Here is a 17,335-nt window from a genome sequence, read left to right on the forward strand (position 1 = left end):
TCTGACTGTTTACTGGTTGGCCCTCTTTAACAAAAACATTATTAAGTAGAGGATACAATGTCCAATACGCTTCAATTTGAAAGGGATGAATTTGTTATTTTTCATTGGTTTTTCAGACATCGTTTATATACATTTACTTTGACAAATTATCTTCATATTCTCATATTATCTTGTTAAATAGCCAAAACATAAAAAAACTATCAACAAAATGGAGAGAAGGACTGAAGAGGTGATTAAAGACGTCAAAATGAGAGCCAGACCTGGTGAATATTTTTAACTTTTTTAGAAATGATAATCGATATAAGAATTCATGCTATCCGTGTATCAATCAAGGCATTTCAAATTTTCATTCCTTTAAAAATAGTTACCAGAGGCAAAGGTTGGTATTTCTCGGCGAGAGGGGCTATTAATAACGACGAACGAAATTAGTCCTCAAACTTCAGAATTGCTTTAAATACCCTCTCATTTTTCTTCAGAACTGAAAAGCCTCGAAGGCTGGCAGCGACTTGGTTACGCTGATTCATTTGACGCTTCACTAAGCAGGCCGTGTGATAACGTGCCAAGGGTCGATTGCAGTACTTTATCACACCAAGATTTTATTGAACAATATGAGAAAAAATGTAAACCTGTTGTATTAACTGGATGTCAGAAACACTGGTTGGCCAATAGGAAGTGGACTTTAAAGGTGAATAATACACTATGGGTAGGAATTCGTAAAAGAAAATCTCCAAACGAAAAATGTTCCAAAAATTGTGAAAATCTACTTTCGTACTCTCTTTCGATCGTTATTATAAAGGCCGTTGAGATGTTGATTTACATTACAAAATGAGATGCACAGAGAAAAATAGCACAACATTAGCTCTAAATTACTTGAAGGTGACTAAGTGATATTTTTGTTAGACCCTAGCGTTTGATCATTAACCCCAGTATGTGAATCAGCCTGCCTGCTTTATTTAGCTTACATTTTTTCTTATCTGATGACTTGCTTCTCCTTACGAAGGATGCCCGGTTCTGTATTGAATGGTCTATGAGTCGTCTCGTTAGAGCCGTCCTACGCTTTATTTTCTGGATCAAGTGCGTTAATCCGGCGCGAACCACTAATGGCGGATTAACGCACTTGATCAAAAAAATATAGCGTAAGACGGTTCTCTGATCCTTAGTTCCCTAAGGCAAGCGAACTCTCACCTCATCCACGGTGTATTGTGGAATGGAAGTCTAGTATGCGAATCGACTTGCCTCCGTTAAGCTTTCACTCTTTACTATCTACTACTACCATAGAAACTAGCGAAGAAATATCGCAATCAAAAGTTCAAAGTGGGCGAGGACGACGATGGTTATTCGGTGAAAATGAAATTCAAATATTATTACGAATATTTGAAACGACAGAACGATGACAGTCCTCTCTACATATTTGATGGTTCTTATGGCGAGGTAAGTTTTCTAACTAAAAAGTTTAGGACTCAGAACTGGATTAATCGTTTTGGTTATTATGGTAGTTTTGGGTTCAATCTCTGGCTGGCTATCTGCTAAATGCTCAGCTTTCTAAGGGAAGGATCAAGGGTAAATGTAGAAAATCCAGGCAGAAAATCCAGGGAGAAAGAGTGGCGCCCTCACCCTACATTCGAGTAAAAGGTTTCGAAAGAGCGAAGCCTTCGAGCCACCTTGTATTGTGGTCGCAAGACGAGCTCAAGGATCTTCGTCAATTTTAGAAAATAAATTCACAAGATTTCAAAGAGTTCTTCTCCATTAGTTTTCTTTATATAAAGTCACTTACTTTTTTTCCTTCCAGCCTGTTTTTTTTCGGTACTTGAGAGTAAGACTAAGATATTAATTTATATCTTCGTAAAGGCACAGATACCAGTAATTTTCGCAGATTATCTTGTGTAGCCAACCATTAGGTTACATGTGCGCCTTGAATGGAGCAATCAGACATGCTCGGAGTTTATGATGTCTTTTCCGCCTCTTTTTTTTTCATCAAGCATTCACGTAAAAGGAAGCTACTGCAAGATTACGCACCTCCGACTTTCTTCCAAGACGATTTGTTTCGGTATGCAAGCGAGAAAAGAAGACCTCCTTACAGGTTAGTTGACAAAAATGAAGTTTTTTTAACATTCATACACATAATTAAGGTTTAGGCCTAATATTGACATCGTAGGGAGGGGGCATTATGAATTTTGCTGTGATTGAGAATTTCTCTAGTACAAGGTTTGATTTCTGAAAATTTTTTAGAATATTTCAGGCCCCAGATTTTTTAGGTAAATTTTGGCTATAGATCTCCCTGAAAAAGTGCCTTTATAGTTTCTATTTTTTTTAATTAACACACTTTTAGGAGAATTTTTTTAACCTCGCTAAGCCCCACACCCTCTAACCATTCTATTTCTGTAGACTAAAATGTCGCCAATTTCTATAATACAGGTGGGTTGTGATCGGACCATCTCGTTCAGGTACTGGAATACACATCGACCCTCTGGGCACAAGTGCTTGGAACGCGTTGTTAAGCGGACATAAGTGGTGGGTCATGCTACCAACGGAAACACCCAAACACATGATCACCGTACCTAAAGGTCTGCTTATAGAATTTTTTTGAGTAGAATGGATATGAGTCATGATAGCGTGTAGCTAGCTAGAATATTTATCTTTTTAATTTCAAGTTTAAGAAGCTAACTCCAAAAAACTACTTTATGCAAATAGATTCGCCATAATTCCACGATTCTTTATTATAGGGCTAAGTTTAATACCCTTCGACATCAAAAATAAATTCACCCAAGACCCCTTTCTCTGAACAAATTGTCGGCCGACATGTTTTCCTATGGTACGATTTGACGACACTTCCTAATTTCTAAATGACCCTTTGTGAAGAGCTATAATTGCCAACCATTAAATAACACAATGTTATTATGTAACATAAACAACTGAACTTGCTTTTTCACAGGCGAAGGTCAACACCAGTCTGGAGAAGGCGTTCAGTGGTTCCAAAAAGTCTACCCTAAAATCAAAAGTCCAACATGGCCGAAAGAATACGCTCCGGTATGCAAATTTATATTTCTTTAAATTTCCAGAACAAGGCTTAATTTTAGCAAAAATCTAGTAAGAATAAAACAAAAGCCGAGGCTCGAAATGAATAAGAAATTTCTTGTAACAGCAGAAACATTTCGAGGAAACAATGAGTACCTATCTCGTTTGAAATACAGTATTGAATGGAGGATGGATGTTTCAGGCTTGAAGTAAGTTACATGAAATATTGAATATTCTTGACAAATCACGGTGGCATTACCTAATATTTTCTTCCTTGAAATGGGCGATTAAGTCCAGCAGTTTCATTTTGAAAACCCCTTTCTGAACCAAATCGGACTAAACATCGTTGGGCTTTTTTGTAGTTGGAGATCCTACAGAAGCCTGGGGAGACTGTCTTCGTACCCGGTGGATGGTGGCATGTCGTGTTGAACCTGGGTCAAACAGTGGCTGTCACACAAAACTTCGCTTCACCTACTAACTTTCACATCGTCTGGCACAAGACCGTTCGAAGTCGACCCAAATTATCTAAGTACTGGCTAAGTCAACTCAGAGTAAGTAGTACTGTATTTTTTGCCTTGTTGGTCAGCCTAAGCTGAGCATTCAAATAGGTAAAATTCAGTTCTTCCATCATAAGACGACAAAAAAAAAATCCGATTTTCCGATCTCACTTTTATTTCTAAACTTTCTTCCGATCGGGTTAACTTTTTGGGTACTTTTAGCGTGCGTTGTTTTTACAGATCATAATGTAGTTTCAAGATGGCGGCTCAAGCGATAGTCAGATGTGATAAGTCAGTGTTGTACCAAAGTATTTCCAGTGTAAATCTGTTGCAAGCTTCAATTTCTGTCATTTATTTTTTTAACTCGGCAAATCAAACACATGATTTTCATCAAGGGGATTCTTTTTCTACATCCTTTGAAGGTTTAAAGCCGTTTGCTCAAGTTTTTGTTTATGTTGAATTTTCTGATATATACTTTTTATTGCTGCTTTTTAATAGTTTTTGCAATAAAAACATATTTTTCTTGTTTGCCTCTAGGGGGGTTGAGGGTGTTATAATGTTATTGGGATTTGATAAAGTTTACAAAAGTACAGCTACTGTATAAATTTGATATAAAGACTGGATGCAATCGTGCTTTTTTGGACTTGGACGTGTTTGTGATAAAGTCGAATCGCAAAAAAATGTTTGGTTCCCGTCATTTCTACTTTAAAAAGTGGGAGTCGTTCGGCCGGTCAGTCGAAAATATTTTTCTGTAGACTAGCAAGCGTCTGTCTTTCCTTGGACACAGGAAGGCGGGAATAGTGCTTATAATAAAGAGTTCTTATAAAAAATAGAAATTGCCGCGGGAGAGTGGATTGGAAAGTATTCAGAAAACATTTTTAAAAAATAGATCCCATTGAAAGTTTAATCTGCAGCGAAATACAACGACGTGGTTTACTAGTCTAATTTTCCTGTTAAGAAGCAGCTATACGTCTTGTTGAAAGGGAATTCGTGTGGACTGATCCGAATTTTAAAATTGAGAAACCGTGGATAAACTGGTGTTTTCGGTTTACTCTCCATTAGCATGCGGCTCTCTACTTCGATTTGAAAACTTTTAAACACAGAGCGTGCAGAGGTCGACAGTGGAAATCCAGCAAAGCAGCAGAAAAGCTTTCCGACTCTCCAGCTCTACCTGCTGACCGTAAATCAGATGACGGGAACCAAATGATGACATCACATCTCCTATTATTGGACTTGCAAAATTATGACAAATGGTCTTTGGAATTTGATCATTTATAATTATATTAATATTAATATATACAGTTCTTGTTGAAATTGATCAAACTATTTTTCACGCAGTTCCGGACGCAGATTGTGTTTTTCTAACCTTTTTTAACCTTGGCACACATTTTGACTGAATGATGGAATGGAATGAATGGCGATAACAGTTTATAGATATCTCTTATCAGACTTGCCGAAAGCGGGCTGCCGTCAAGTTACACAACATGCACACTCTCACCACAACTTGCACAGCCATAACAAACAGATCAATCTGGTCTTCATTTAACATTGTTTTAAAGTTTAAAAAACACTGCCAGTGCTTGGCACAGAAGAGAGGACTCCCAGTTGAAATTAATTCCTACACCGCTGCCCTGTTGAATTTATTTATTATGGTTGTGTGTTTATTCCGCCAAGGCGGTAAATCAATCGCCCAAATTCATAGACCAATCAAAAGCGAGTTTAAAGCAAAACGGGGGAAAAATGAGCTTCCCCGCATAGTTATGAATTTTAAGTTTTGCTTTCGATTATCATTTGCGACCAGCAAAGTCTTCAAGATGGTTGTGTGCATGTTGTGTAACTTGACGGTTACTAAACTACAAAATTTATTTACCCAGACTGGAGGGGCCATTCATATAGTATATACGTACACAGTGAAGGGGGGAGAGGGGGTTCAGCAAAAGCGTACATCTATTGTTTAAACAAAGTCATTTCTATTGTTCTCTGCGTACAAGGGGGGAGGGGTGTCAAATATTTGGAAAATCTTTGCGTATGTACTATATGGACAATGCTAAAGAGAAGTATACTTTGAGCTTCTCGTGGGGGGGAGGGGGTTGGAGGAGCTCTCAGGCTTGTTTTACATAATTTTAAATCAAGTTATCAAATGTTTCACATTTTGTACATTATTCAACATATTTAGTCTACTCTGTTTCAGTGCATCTCTTACATCTGTTAACCCACTTATTAAAGCTATCTAGCTAAGCTCTATTGGCTGACCTTCCAGCCTCGGCTGGTTTATTTACGTATTAAAATTGAGTACAAATCTATTCCAATTTTCAAGGAAGAAGTTTAAACTTTTTCGGAGAGTTCTTGCGAAGTTGTGAATTGTAATAATGGCCTTTTTTAATTTCGCATCCAAGTATAAGGCTATATGCTGATGCGTTTTTCAAACTTGATGGCAGCCACTCTATAAACTTTTAAAGTACATGGATAAACTAATCTCGAAAATACTTTATGTGCAAATAAAATAAAATAAATACATCATTGAAGGGATAAAGAAGTGAATGGGGAAAACTAGAATCAGAGCATCAGTGGCTTAAAAGACGTTTGAAATTTAGAAGAGTCAAGTTAGGAATTGGACAACCAACCAAATACAGTATTAAATAAAATCACTTCTTTTCATAGATTGTATCGACCGGAGATAGCAAGATAGCGGACCAAGTCAACATCACCGGTAGCAGTGGCATTGCATCCGATTCACGTTCAAGCAGTTCAGCAGTTCCAGTTCTTCCGAATCGGATACCGATTCTGAAGATCTTCACCCGATTCGGTTACGAAGATGAGATCGACGAGAAATTCGGGAAAACGGACAATCTTCTCCTAAAAGGTAATTCGGGTTTTTTTTTGCTGGAATCTTCGTTTTTTTTGCTTTGAAATTTCATTAAAACCCAAACTTATTTTCAAGAAGGTAAGCAGTCTTTTTCGCTCTCCACGTCCAAGAGATGTGATACCATTTGAATCCATTTGATTTCCTTTTAATCTTTCACGTCTGATAGACGGTGTGAAAAAACCTTGAAACTAGCGAAAATATTTTCGTTAGGCCGAGACTGTCTTGCGAGTCCCATTTATATAAACTAATCTCTTCAATTCTTAGGCGAAAGACTGATCACGAGCCTTGAGCTGAGACATGTGTAATTGGTTGTTGGTTTAAAGCTAGGAGATATTTTTCATATTGTAGATGAGTTTTTATAATTTATTAGCGAAAGCCTCCGTTCGTAACATAGTTCCTAAAATAGGACCAGACCGGTCAGGCGAAGGAAACTTATTTCGTGTCCATTTTTCTAGATATAGTTTTTTTTTGGTTTTATTTATTTTTACTAATAAAAAAGGTATGAAACCACTAGCGATAGTTGGTGGAATGTTTTATAAAAAGCTTAGGTCTGAAAGACCATAACCGCTCACTCATATTGTAGTATAAAATCGGCACCCATGTTTTAGCACCCTTCTTTTCGTTGACTTGAGAAAATATGAACTCCTGCACAATTTCTAAACTCCGATTTCTCTAAAATGCCAATATTCAGGGGTCATTTGATTCTTAGCTTGAGCTTTTGCACTTTATTCAGTCCAATTTTCACTCCTTTTTGATACTACTTTGAAATAAGAAGGTTTGGGCTGGGATGAAGGGTGTGACGTCTTGATTAAACTGTTCTGTTGTGTAAAAATTTAACGAAATATAAAAAAGAAATATTCTTTGCGTTCTGGTAAAATTCTATCATTGTTGTTATGATTCTCAAACTTCAGACGAGCTAGATATATCTGTCTGTGTGAATGATTATGGGTTCCTTAGTTTGGTATGACTGGAATTTAGTGTCGTCACAAAATAGTTTCTTCAATTATTGGCAGAACTAATTGTACTGGTGCAAATTTGCTGCGTTTAAAACAATTCTATGTTTCACTGAGATTTTGGCTTCTATTTGTTTCATTATATTTTGTTTTTCTTTTATTTTTAGCAAAATAAATAAATTGAATCTACTCGTCTTCTGTAAATGACTATGCCAATAATTGATCCATTTATGTGTAAGAAGAACTGAGAACATTTTAAGGCTTCCAGGCCCGGAGGGGGCACTCGATTTCTAAATGACATTATGTGTCACCAAAAAAAGTTGGCTTACAAAATTGCCTTTAAAGACGGCACATGCCGTGGGTCGGACCATATGAGTGCCTCGGGCAAAATGACACCGAACATAACCACAATGGGATCCAACAGTTACATCAGTTTATTAAATGCATACAAAGACGGTTCAGCAAGAAATTGATCATCCTTAACGTTTGAACCAGCTCAAAACATTTGAAGAAGCTGTCAGCATAATGGTGTTTGTTATTGGGACTCAATATGGATCCTTCAAGGTATGGTCAAGGTTATTCTGGATTTACTGTGAGAGACGAGTCTCAAATCTTCGCGAGAAATGAATAGTATTTCATGTCACTTTAGATCATGTATTATAGGATGGTTCCATAATTTGTGAAATACTGTTGGTTCATCCAATAATGAACCGTATCGTATGGTAGAGCGCTATTTACAGTCGTTTATGTGTTTCTCATTGCAGTGACTTCCGGGGGGAGGGAGTCAGCCAAATTGACCGACAGATATGTGCAGCGGTTGAGGATATGTTTTCACATAGATTTCACATTATTTTTTATACTTGGGCCTTTTGGAAGCCCAAATGTACAAAAAATATAGCAAACCTAGGTTTGCGCTTTGTAAACCTGGAATTAAGCTTTAAAACCTAGGTTTACACTTCGTAAACTTGGGTTTACGCCTAGGCTACGTCATATCTTCCTTCGTTTCGAGCGTAAAACTCCTACTCTTCGAGCTATGAGCACTGCTCTTGTTTTGAATATTGAAATTCTCCAGATAAATCGTGGCCGTCTATAGCAGTGCGCTATAGCACAAGAGTAAGGCCTAAAAGCCTGGATCTGTCTATTGTGTAGACTAGTTTACGCCCTGAACAAGGTTCAGGAAAGAATGAGTATTGATTGGTTAGTAAAAAGACCTAAACCCGCAAACCTAGCGTAAACCTAGGTTTGCGATCTTTTTGTGCATTTGGGCTTCCATAGGGCCTTGAGAGAAATTGAGAGGAGGACAGTCACAGATATCTAAGCCCGAAGGGCTAGATAGGCAACTTTAAGCTTTCTCCAGCAAAAAAAAGTGAAGCAAAAATTTGACTTTTTAAATTTCGTGCCGATGGATAGGATCTAGCATTTTAATTGTTTTCGGAGCGCGAGATCAAAAAACGTATGCGGCAAACGCTATTCTCAACTTCAGTTGAGTTAGAATCTGAGAATGTGTGTCTGTCTGTCTGTGTGTGTGTATGTCCCAAAACTTTGGGGCAGCCTGGAGACTTCAAAAATTGTTCGATATGGCTGAAATTTGGCACACTTGTTCCTTGGGTGAATATCTGGGGGTGTTTTTTTCATTTTTCAAAATTTTTGATTTTTGGGGCCTGGGGACGAGTTTTCGCCAAAACGAGGCTAAAACTTTGGGGCAGCCTGGAGACTTCAAAAATTGTTCAATTTGGCTGAAATTTTGCACACTTATTTCTTGGGTGAATATCTGGGGGTGTTTTTTTCATTTTTCAAAATTTTTGATTTTTGGGGCCTGGGGACGAGTTTTCGCCAAAACGAGGCTAAAACTTTGGGGCAGCCTGGAGACTTCAAAAATTGTTCAATTTGGCTGAAATTTTGCACACTTATTTCTTGGGTGAATATCTGGGGGTGTTTTTTTCATTTTTCAAAAATTTTGATTTTTGGGGCCTGGGGACGAGTTTTTCGCCAAAACGAGGCTAAAACTTTGGGGCAGTCTGGAGACTTCAAATATTGTTCGATCTGGCTGAAATTTTGCACACTTGTTCCTTAGGTGAATATCTGGTGGTATTTTTTTTCATTTTTTGAAAATTTTGATTTTTGGGGCCTGGGGACGAGTTTTTCGCCAAAACGAGGCTAAAACTTTGGGGCAGCCTGGAGACTTCAAAAATTGTTCGATTTGGCTAAAATTTTGCACACTTGTTCCTTGGGTGAATATCTGGGGGTTCTTTTTGCATTTTTCAAAAATTTAGATTTTTGGGGCCTGGGGACGAGTTTATTGCCAAAACGAGGCTAAAGCTTTGAAGCAGCCTACAGGCCTCCAAAATGGTCGGATTTGGTTGAAATCTGGCACACTTGTTCATTGGGTAAATATCTGGGGGTCTACAATTGGGCCTATGAATAATTTGAAGCCACTGAAGTTGAGCCCAGTGCGTTGCGCACATTCGACTATTTCACATCTCTCAAACCGGTGAAATTGCATATTTTAGTCACGTGACTCTGGTAGGAAATCCTTCCAAAGATGAGCTTCACTTTTTGAACAAGGCTGCAAATCTAGCCCTTCGGGCTTTACAGATATCTGTGAGGACAGTAACGATTTTATTCGCGGAAAGTTGATTGCGGGCATGCGTAAACCCGTCCATTTATTGAGATTGGAAACAAGGCTTCTGCCCTGTATGAGGAAATATTTATAATTTCCTTCAATCTTTTTGAAATCGAATTTGAAATAATCAGTTTTGTATAATACAACCAACATTAAATGTATTACGTATTATTGAAAATATTGCTGACAAATAAATAATGATAAATTATTATGTGCAAAATTACCTGGAAATAGCTCATTCAACCAATTACAGTTATAAAATATAAAATATTATAAATTTACTTTTTGAAAGTTATATAGACACTTTATTCCAAACCCTGTTTATTCAGATTGAAATAATCTGCTAAATTACTCCGGGCCACTTATCGGCGCCATCCAGTCTATCAAAAAGCCATAAGTGATCCCAGGTTTAAGCTCTAGATGATTTTTGAATAGTGACTCTGAATTAGACTAAGATGCTAAAGCTTTCTAATCCCGGGGGGGGGGCACTGGATTTTGAAAACGACCATACGTTCGGCCAAAAATCAGGTCTCTAAAATTGGACCCTTACAGTGCAGGAAAAATCTGGCTAAAATCAACCCTTATAGTGCAATTTTTCGAAATCTTTTGCTCTTTTCAGGGCAAAGTTTTTTGAAATTTCTCAAATTTTACCTCAAAATTTGGTATTTTCTCAAATTTTATACCCTTACAGTGCACTTTTTCCCACTTGCTCACAAATCAACCCTTACAGTGCACTTTCCAAAGTCCAAAAAACCTACCCTTAAGGGCCGCACGTCCGGTAGGTCACTTACTCGGAGTGCCCCCCCCCCCTCCGGGTTTCTAATTTCTTCCTGTTTGAGAGAGACGAGCTGGGTAAATCTTCCAGCTATGAAAGAGGGATTCACATTTCCATTATATTATTACGACTCTACCTAACTGTTATGTATTAGGCTTTCTAGTCCAACCGCAACCTCTATTTTGCCCTCTTGGAGATGATTGGCCGAAATTATCAAGTTGTTGCTCAATAAAGCTTTGAAAATCCACGCCATAATTTCGTCGTCGTTTGTTGAAACACATTACTCTGTGTACCACATACAGTGTATAATTTCCGTATATATTGAGTCTGTTAATAGTCAAAACATTGCTCTTCAATTTTTCTTATTCGTTATCGCCTTCGGTTCAAAACCACTACCGTCACTGAAATGACAAAATTTCCAGTATTAAAGTCAAGACAAAATGTTCAACCTATCCAGCATATTATCATCTAACTGATGGCACTAGATAAGAATACCTTGTCGTTTATAAACGCTTATAAAGATAAAGCCTGATATACATGAGGACGAGGTTGAACAGTCGACCAGATTAGACTTTCGTTCATTCATCTCTACATTCTCATTACATTTCCGGTCAACCTCGTCCCCTTTATTTACGATACTTATGGACGCCAGAGAATACCCTGGTGTTGGCTGATGCGAGCCCCCCTCTCAGAGGGGGAACTTTTCAAAACAATACGTCATAAAAAAATCTGACGTTACAAAGTTACATTGCTGTTGGACGTAGAACATCTGCGTTAAAGAAAAATGCAATGGTTTTAAATCCAGGAACAAATGAAATCTGACGTTTAGCTTTTGAATTCCGTAATCTTAGACGTTCGAAAATAAACAAACAATGCCAGGGTATTTTTAGCGCTATCAGTAAGCGTCAAAAGGCAAACAATACGCAGGGAACGAGGTTGATTTCCGGTATGTTAGTAGACATGAGACCCACCACTGCGTATTTTTCATGATGGTATGACTTTAAGATGTTAAGCGCTGTCCATACTTACTAGAGAGCCCCCTCACCAAGTTATGTTTAGTACGCAAAGAATCGCCCAAATCACGCCATCACGCCTTAAGGTCATCCACTGAGTTTGAAAATAGTGATACTTTTTTGGTGGTTTTTTATTTTTTTGGCTGAAAGTCAAGTATAACTTCTCTGGAACAACCTCTGAAAATTTCAATTCATAAAAGTAAAGAATAAGCAGAAAATTTTAGGTTTTAAAATACCTACCTTTAAGCTTTTAATACTCGCCCATGGACGCCCTGTTTCCCGCCCGTTAGTAAAACAGCAATTCTACCTTCTCTAGCTGCTCAAACGGCTTGAAAATCTTTACGGGTCGTCTTCAAGTCGCTAGAAACATTTCTAGAAGGTTTGAAGTCGCTTGGTGTACCCATATTCAGTTTTTAAACTTTGTAAACAATGACCGCCCTCGAATTTTAAAGATGGTTTTTGGACAGTTTTGGAGGATGAAGCTCACTGACTTTTGCTGAGTGTTTCATCCACATTTGTTGCTGTAAATGATGTTTTATGGTTCTCTTATTATACAAGGAGGTTTGTAAAACTCTAAGGAATATTTAATCATGATGTAACTTGTGATTTCTATTGATTAAGAGCACGGTCGGTTGTTGTGTAGTGCGCCAAAGGTATGTAGTACTTTTGTTTGCTTGTATATTCTTTTTTTGGTGCTATTTTAATGTTTTTTTGCCAGGAATCTATTAGAAAACAACACAATCATCTTCAAATTACTTTTTCAACTGTGTGGGATTAGATTTTGGCGGTTTCGTTATGCTTTCAGCAGTGGCATGAAAGTGAAAGTGAAAGTGCCATGTAACACGATAATGAGTCTTCAGTTCCAGAGCTTTTTGAATGAATATTTTAACTTAATTGATTTGTATATGTAATCACATGATAACGAGTGCAATTCGAATATAATTGCACGAGTGATTTTTTTGTTATTAATTTTCCGAGTCCGAAAGGAGGACCCTGCCGACGCACCGGACTGTCCGGTGTATTTGTCCGGTGGCAAAAAGTATCCTTTCGCTACACCGGACGCAATAAGTCCGGTGTCAGTCTGGTGTTGCATACAGGGAATTTTGGACGCCGGACATTTATGAAACAAAAAATAAGAAACACCGGACGCACCGGACTGGTCATGTCCGGTGTTTTGATTGTCCGGTGGGAAAAAATATCTTTCTCCGACACCGGACATCCGACTTCCTTAATTCCGGTGTAGAAATTGTCCGGTGGTAAAAAAAATTCTAATTTTACACCGGACTTTCGCGTGTCCGGTGTTCGTTACGTCCGGTGCGTCGGCAGGGTCCTCCGAAAGGACGAGGAAAATTCGAAACAAAAAAATCACGAGTGCAATTTCCGAATTGTACGAGTTATTATGTGATTACGAGCTAATCGCACAATGGCTTTCACTACTTTTTCCCAGTTAGGAAAGTAAATTACAGAAATTACACTGAGAGTTTTATATTATTCTCTTCTCTTTATGTCTTTCTTTTATTGTTGTTTATTGATTTTCTTTCTCACAAAATAAATTTCGAATGCAATTAAAACGTTCGATGCAAAAAAAATGTAAGAAAAAACATTAAAATCAATTTTGTAAATATTGGCGTCTCATTGAAGAGTGTGATTAACGATTAATTGCTCTCTACAGGATGCAATTAACGATTAATTGCTCTCTTTGAAGGCGTGCCAAAGAAGAAAAAATAACTCATCGTGCGATTAAGTTTTTAATCCCTTCTGATAGGAATAGTCCAAAATAGTCTTACAATGAATGTGGGCATTGTTATTTACATTTCGGGGTGGTTTTCGTGGTGAAAATATGAGTTTTGCGGTCTTTTTTCAAAGTTTTGCGGTTTTCTGGAAATGATCAAAATGTCACTCAAATTGGCCAAAATTTTCACTGTAAATAGTTTTAAATCCTTATTTCCTTTGAAGTAATGTAGAAAACTCCCTTATAGGCTCAAATCATAAAAAAATCCCTATTGAAAACTATAATCTTTTCATTTAACCGCAATTTATGTTTTAAAAGCACGATTTCTCAAAACGCAAATCCGGGGGTTTCCAATCACTGCGGCGGAAAAATCTCAGGATCTAGTTGTCCGATTGGTCTGATTTTTTCAGGGTATTTGCACATCTCTGAGGGCTGTGGAATGAGCGAAGGATTTTTCAGATTTCACTAATTCCAGATCTCATATTTTGAAAAAACTGTTTTTTTGACTTTTACCCCCGGATTTTGGATTTTTCAAAAAAAAATTTCGCTCATTCCATTCTTTGTTCTAAAGTGCCTCTACATACCAAAAATCATTAACCAAGTATTTGTAGTTTTCTCTAAAACGTTGACACAAGATTATTTTGATTTTTCCGAAAAGTCGTACCAAACCCCCGTCTTCCAATTTTTTTTTTAAATTTTTTTTTAAATATTAACTTTAGGTCATAAATAATAATACCTGGAAGTTTCAAGCCCATATCATTTTTAGTTATTGAGTAATCAACATTTAAAGTTAAAAGGTCGATTTTTCAATTTCCAGTGGATGGCCACCTTAATTTTCCCATTTTTCCTTATTCCACCCCTTGTTCACGCCAACATGAAAATATTTAGAACAACTCTTATCTCGCGAGAAGAACGCCCCGATCACGCCATCATGAAAACTACCGAAGGTCCTCTAAAATAAGTCCAAGATTCTTTATATAAATCGTGCTCCGCATATTCAAGACACACCTTATACAGATTTTACTGAAGAAATCTGTTACCTGAAACTGTGTACGGTGACTTTAATGTAATCAGAATCCTCAGCAATTTGTGGATGATTTGATAAGTATTCTTCCCTGATCTGAAAAGTGAAAAAAATAATGCTCTTTTCAATATTCATTTTCAGATACTGCAATATAAAATAGTATCTATGTTCAAGCTTGCCATAGCACAAAATTCAAAAAAGCAAATAGCAAATTTCTAAACTTTAGAAGGTTGATATTAACCCAGAGTAACACCCTGTATTCGATCGATATGTGCTGGGATATGTAAATGAAAAGCTTCTTCCCTTACTTACCCCTTTTTCAAGTTTTTCTTTCAAATCCATTGCTTTTTGTGAATTTAAATCCTTCAACTCCGTGGAAAATCTTTCCCCATAAAACTGTACCACTGTGTCTGCTTTTACAGCTGAAATTGAAATTAAAATTCCTTATGACGAAACTATCAATGAAAGCTTCTTCCTTGAAAAGGAGGAAATAATCGTTACGTCATTATAAATCAGTCAATGATCGAATGAAATAGTATTTAGAATTTACTGATAAGGGGATGAGTATATGTATCCTCAGATACTTAGCCTGAAATTCGAAATTAGTGAAATAATCAAAAAGACAAATATCTCACATTGACAGGGTTTCAGGTCACATTTTTCAGATTTGAATTTGTCTCCAGCACATTTTCGTCCACCGTAATCCGGTTCGGGATTATCACAAGTTCGAATATAAGATCGGGAAATCGGGATATCTTCATATTGGCAAGCACCTTGGCATTCAGAATACAGAGACCAAGAACTCCAACCACCGTGTACTTGAGAAAAAAGAAGACGGAAAAAAGTTATTTGTGACGATTCTCATCAGCTATTAAATACAACTTTGAAAGGTGAAATAATAAATGAAATCAAATTGATTCCACCTCGTTAAGGACAAAAACATTTGCAAATCCTAACATCATTAGTATTACAACCTAGTCGATATAGAATGACCCGTTAAATAGGATGTAACTAAGTAGCCTATTTTTCTGCGCAACAAAAAATTCCAGTTTTTGGTGAGGTAAGATGGGATGTAGGAAGGATGTAACACGTTTAATGAAATGCTGGTTCGGAAACATCTGATTTTTATGACAAATGAAACCATTCAGTATTCCCTTCTCCTTAAAGCAATATAAATAAATTTCTTCACCTGGACATTTTTTGGGTTCACCACACTCTTCGTATCTGACTTCCGGCCCTTCACATTTACGACCGCCATTTTGGGGAACCGGGTTATCACATTTCCGGGTGGAATTGCGCATTCCATCCCCACAAGTGACATTACACTCACCAAAACCCGTCCACGTCGACCAATTGCCCGGAACTGTAAGAAAAGGATTAGATTTTCACAATATCCCTAATAGCATTCAAAAAAAACTTTAAGTATACATCTAGTATGCGAATAATCAAACCTGGTAGAAAAATGACAACAGCCCTAGCAATGTATATAATACGAATGGGTTTGATGGGAATGATTTCGCGTGAATTTAATTTTTTATTCGCAAGACGATAATTTAACACGAAAAAAGTATAAATTCTACAAAAGACCTTGTGCTTAGACGTATCAAACGTAAACTATTTTAAACAATACCGCGAATTGATATCACAGAAACAATACACGCTGAAAATACCACGAAAAGAGAGTGCTTCTAAGAATATCAGTTTGAAAAGCTACTAAGAATATCTTAAGAATACCTTGAGAAAGAGATTTTGTGAATTGACAAGAATATAGCCCGACTTACTTGGACAGTCCGGAAGATCACATTGCTGCATATCGAACAGTGTATGGGTGTCATCCGCTGACACAGTCTTACGAAAACGCATGCGCGTTGCTTGACCACAAGTAGCAGGTAGGGAGTCAGATGTGTGAACAACTTTACATTCACCGAATTGACTCCATTCTCCAAACTCAAGCTCGTCTAATTAAAGAATAACAAAACACTATTAAATAAATCTTTTATTCCCTTTCTCCCCCAATTTCAATATCCTAAAGAATACTCTTGCTACTAGAATGTCTAATACTGAAACTTACCACTGGGCACGCAGTCGCAGAGTCTCTTTTGGCCAGGTGGCGAATTCGCATCACAGTTAAATTCAACGGGAACTTTATTGAAACCAAGACAATTGCCATCCTCGTTAATAGCCGGTTCGTAGAGATGTTCATGGTCGGTGTAATCTTCACACGGTATTCCTGCAGCGTCAGCAATATCTGATCCATTCTTTTTCATGAGGAAATTACATGCAAGGTTTTGTTCATGGCAAATGTGTGTACAATTCCCTACTTCCATTCGAAAACCTTGTTTATAAAGAAAGAAATTTTCTTGTAAATGGCTATGGTTACTCGGTAGAAAATTTAGTCAATCTATCAGGACTTTATTTTACGGAAGACAAAATGTCTGCGAGATCCACCAAATTAAAGTTAAAAGAAGCTAATCAAAGGATTTTCCTGAAAATCACAATAGTTGATAAAATAGACATGACAAAATATATTACAGTTGTACGACAAGACAAACCTGGACATGATGCATTGTGAATACAATCTCTGTTTTCAACATGTTTGAAGATCATTTCTCCGTAATCCTCGGGTACTGGCTCTCCACATGCGGCCCCTCCGTGTTGTGGCGGTGAACAAAATCGAGTCCTTATTTGAGAGCCAGTGCCACAGCTTCCTGAACAGCTCGTCCAATCGGTCCAAAGCGTCCAGACAGCATTAACTGTAAAGTGAAATTTTCTTAGTTATTTATCCTAAAAAATGGAGTCTCCATAATCGACACCCAAAATGGACTAAAGTTTGTTCA

At 37.4% G+C, this 17,335-nt stretch overlaps 2 protein-coding genes and 1 long non-coding RNA gene across 4 annotated transcripts in view; 2 read left to right on the forward strand and 1 right to left on the reverse strand.

Moving 5' to 3' along the window:
- Positions 1–172: 172 nt before the first annotated feature.
- Positions 173–5,841, forward strand: LOC136806611 (bifunctional arginine demethylase and lysyl-hydroxylase PSR-like). Its single transcript, XM_067063201.1, has 8 exons — positions 173–263; positions 477–685; positions 1,279–1,431; positions 1,980–2,080; positions 2,416–2,564; positions 2,933–3,027; positions 3,378–3,566; positions 5,830–5,841. Exons 1-8 carry the CDS (start codon positions 209–211, stop codon positions 5,839–5,841), a joined length of 963 nt encoding a protein of 320 aa, XP_066919302.1. The 5' UTR covers positions 173–208.
- A 490-nt stretch (positions 5,842–6,331) lies between these two features.
- Positions 6,332–7,260, forward strand: LOC136806623 (uncharacterized). The gene is made up of 2 exons (XR_010846581.1): positions 6,332–6,375; positions 6,643–7,260. It is a non-coding gene; the product is annotated as an uncharacterized lncRNA (long non-coding RNA).
- Positions 7,261–10,770: 3,510 nt separating this feature from the next.
- The window catches only part of LOC136806625 (semaphorin-5A-like), a 74,146-nt gene continuing 67,581 nt past the window's right edge, over positions 10,771–17,335 (reverse strand). The window contains exons 3-10 of one of the 2 annotated variants that reach the window (XM_067063213.1): positions 17,051–17,251; positions 16,570–16,833; positions 16,280–16,456; positions 15,688–15,861; positions 15,134–15,316; positions 14,811–14,920; positions 14,515–14,594; positions 10,771–11,130 (exon numbers count right to left, since the gene is read on the reverse strand). In XM_067063213.1, coding sequence (XP_066919314.1) covers positions 11,082–11,130; positions 14,515–14,594; positions 14,811–14,920; positions 15,134–15,316; positions 15,688–15,861; positions 16,280–16,456; positions 16,570–16,833; positions 17,051–17,251 — 1,238 coding nt within the window. In that variant the 3' untranslated portion in view covers positions 10,771–11,081. The remainder of the gene's footprint in view (positions 11,131–14,514; positions 14,595–14,810; positions 14,921–15,133; positions 15,317–15,687; positions 15,862–16,279; positions 16,457–16,569; positions 16,834–17,050; positions 17,252–17,335) is intronic. The other variant, XM_067063214.1, reaches the window with a different exon arrangement.

This window comes from Clytia hemisphaerica, unplaced genomic scaffold, assembly GCF_902728285.1.
Source record: "Clytia hemisphaerica strain Z4C2 unplaced genomic scaffold, Clytia hemisphaerica genome assembly, whole genome shotgun sequence".
Lineage (NCBI taxonomy): Eukaryota > Metazoa > Cnidaria > Hydrozoa > Leptothecata > Clytiidae > Clytia > Clytia hemisphaerica.

What these genes read in the sequence shown, in the direction of transcription:
- LOC136806611 (XM_067063201.1), top strand. Translation starts at nt 209, where the DNA reads ATGGAGAGAAGGACTGAAGAGGTGATTAAAGACGTCAAAATGAGAGCC. An exon ending in TTGATGGTTCTTATGGCGAG is followed by an intron (nt 1,432 to 1,979) that starts GTAAGTTTTCTA and finishes TTTTTCATCAAG; the next exon opens with CATTCACGTAAAAGGAAGCT. An exon ending in AAAAGAAGACCTCCTTACAG is followed by an intron (nt 2,081 to 2,415) that starts GTTAGTTGACAA and finishes TCTATAATACAG; the next exon opens with GTGGGTTGTGATCGGACCAT.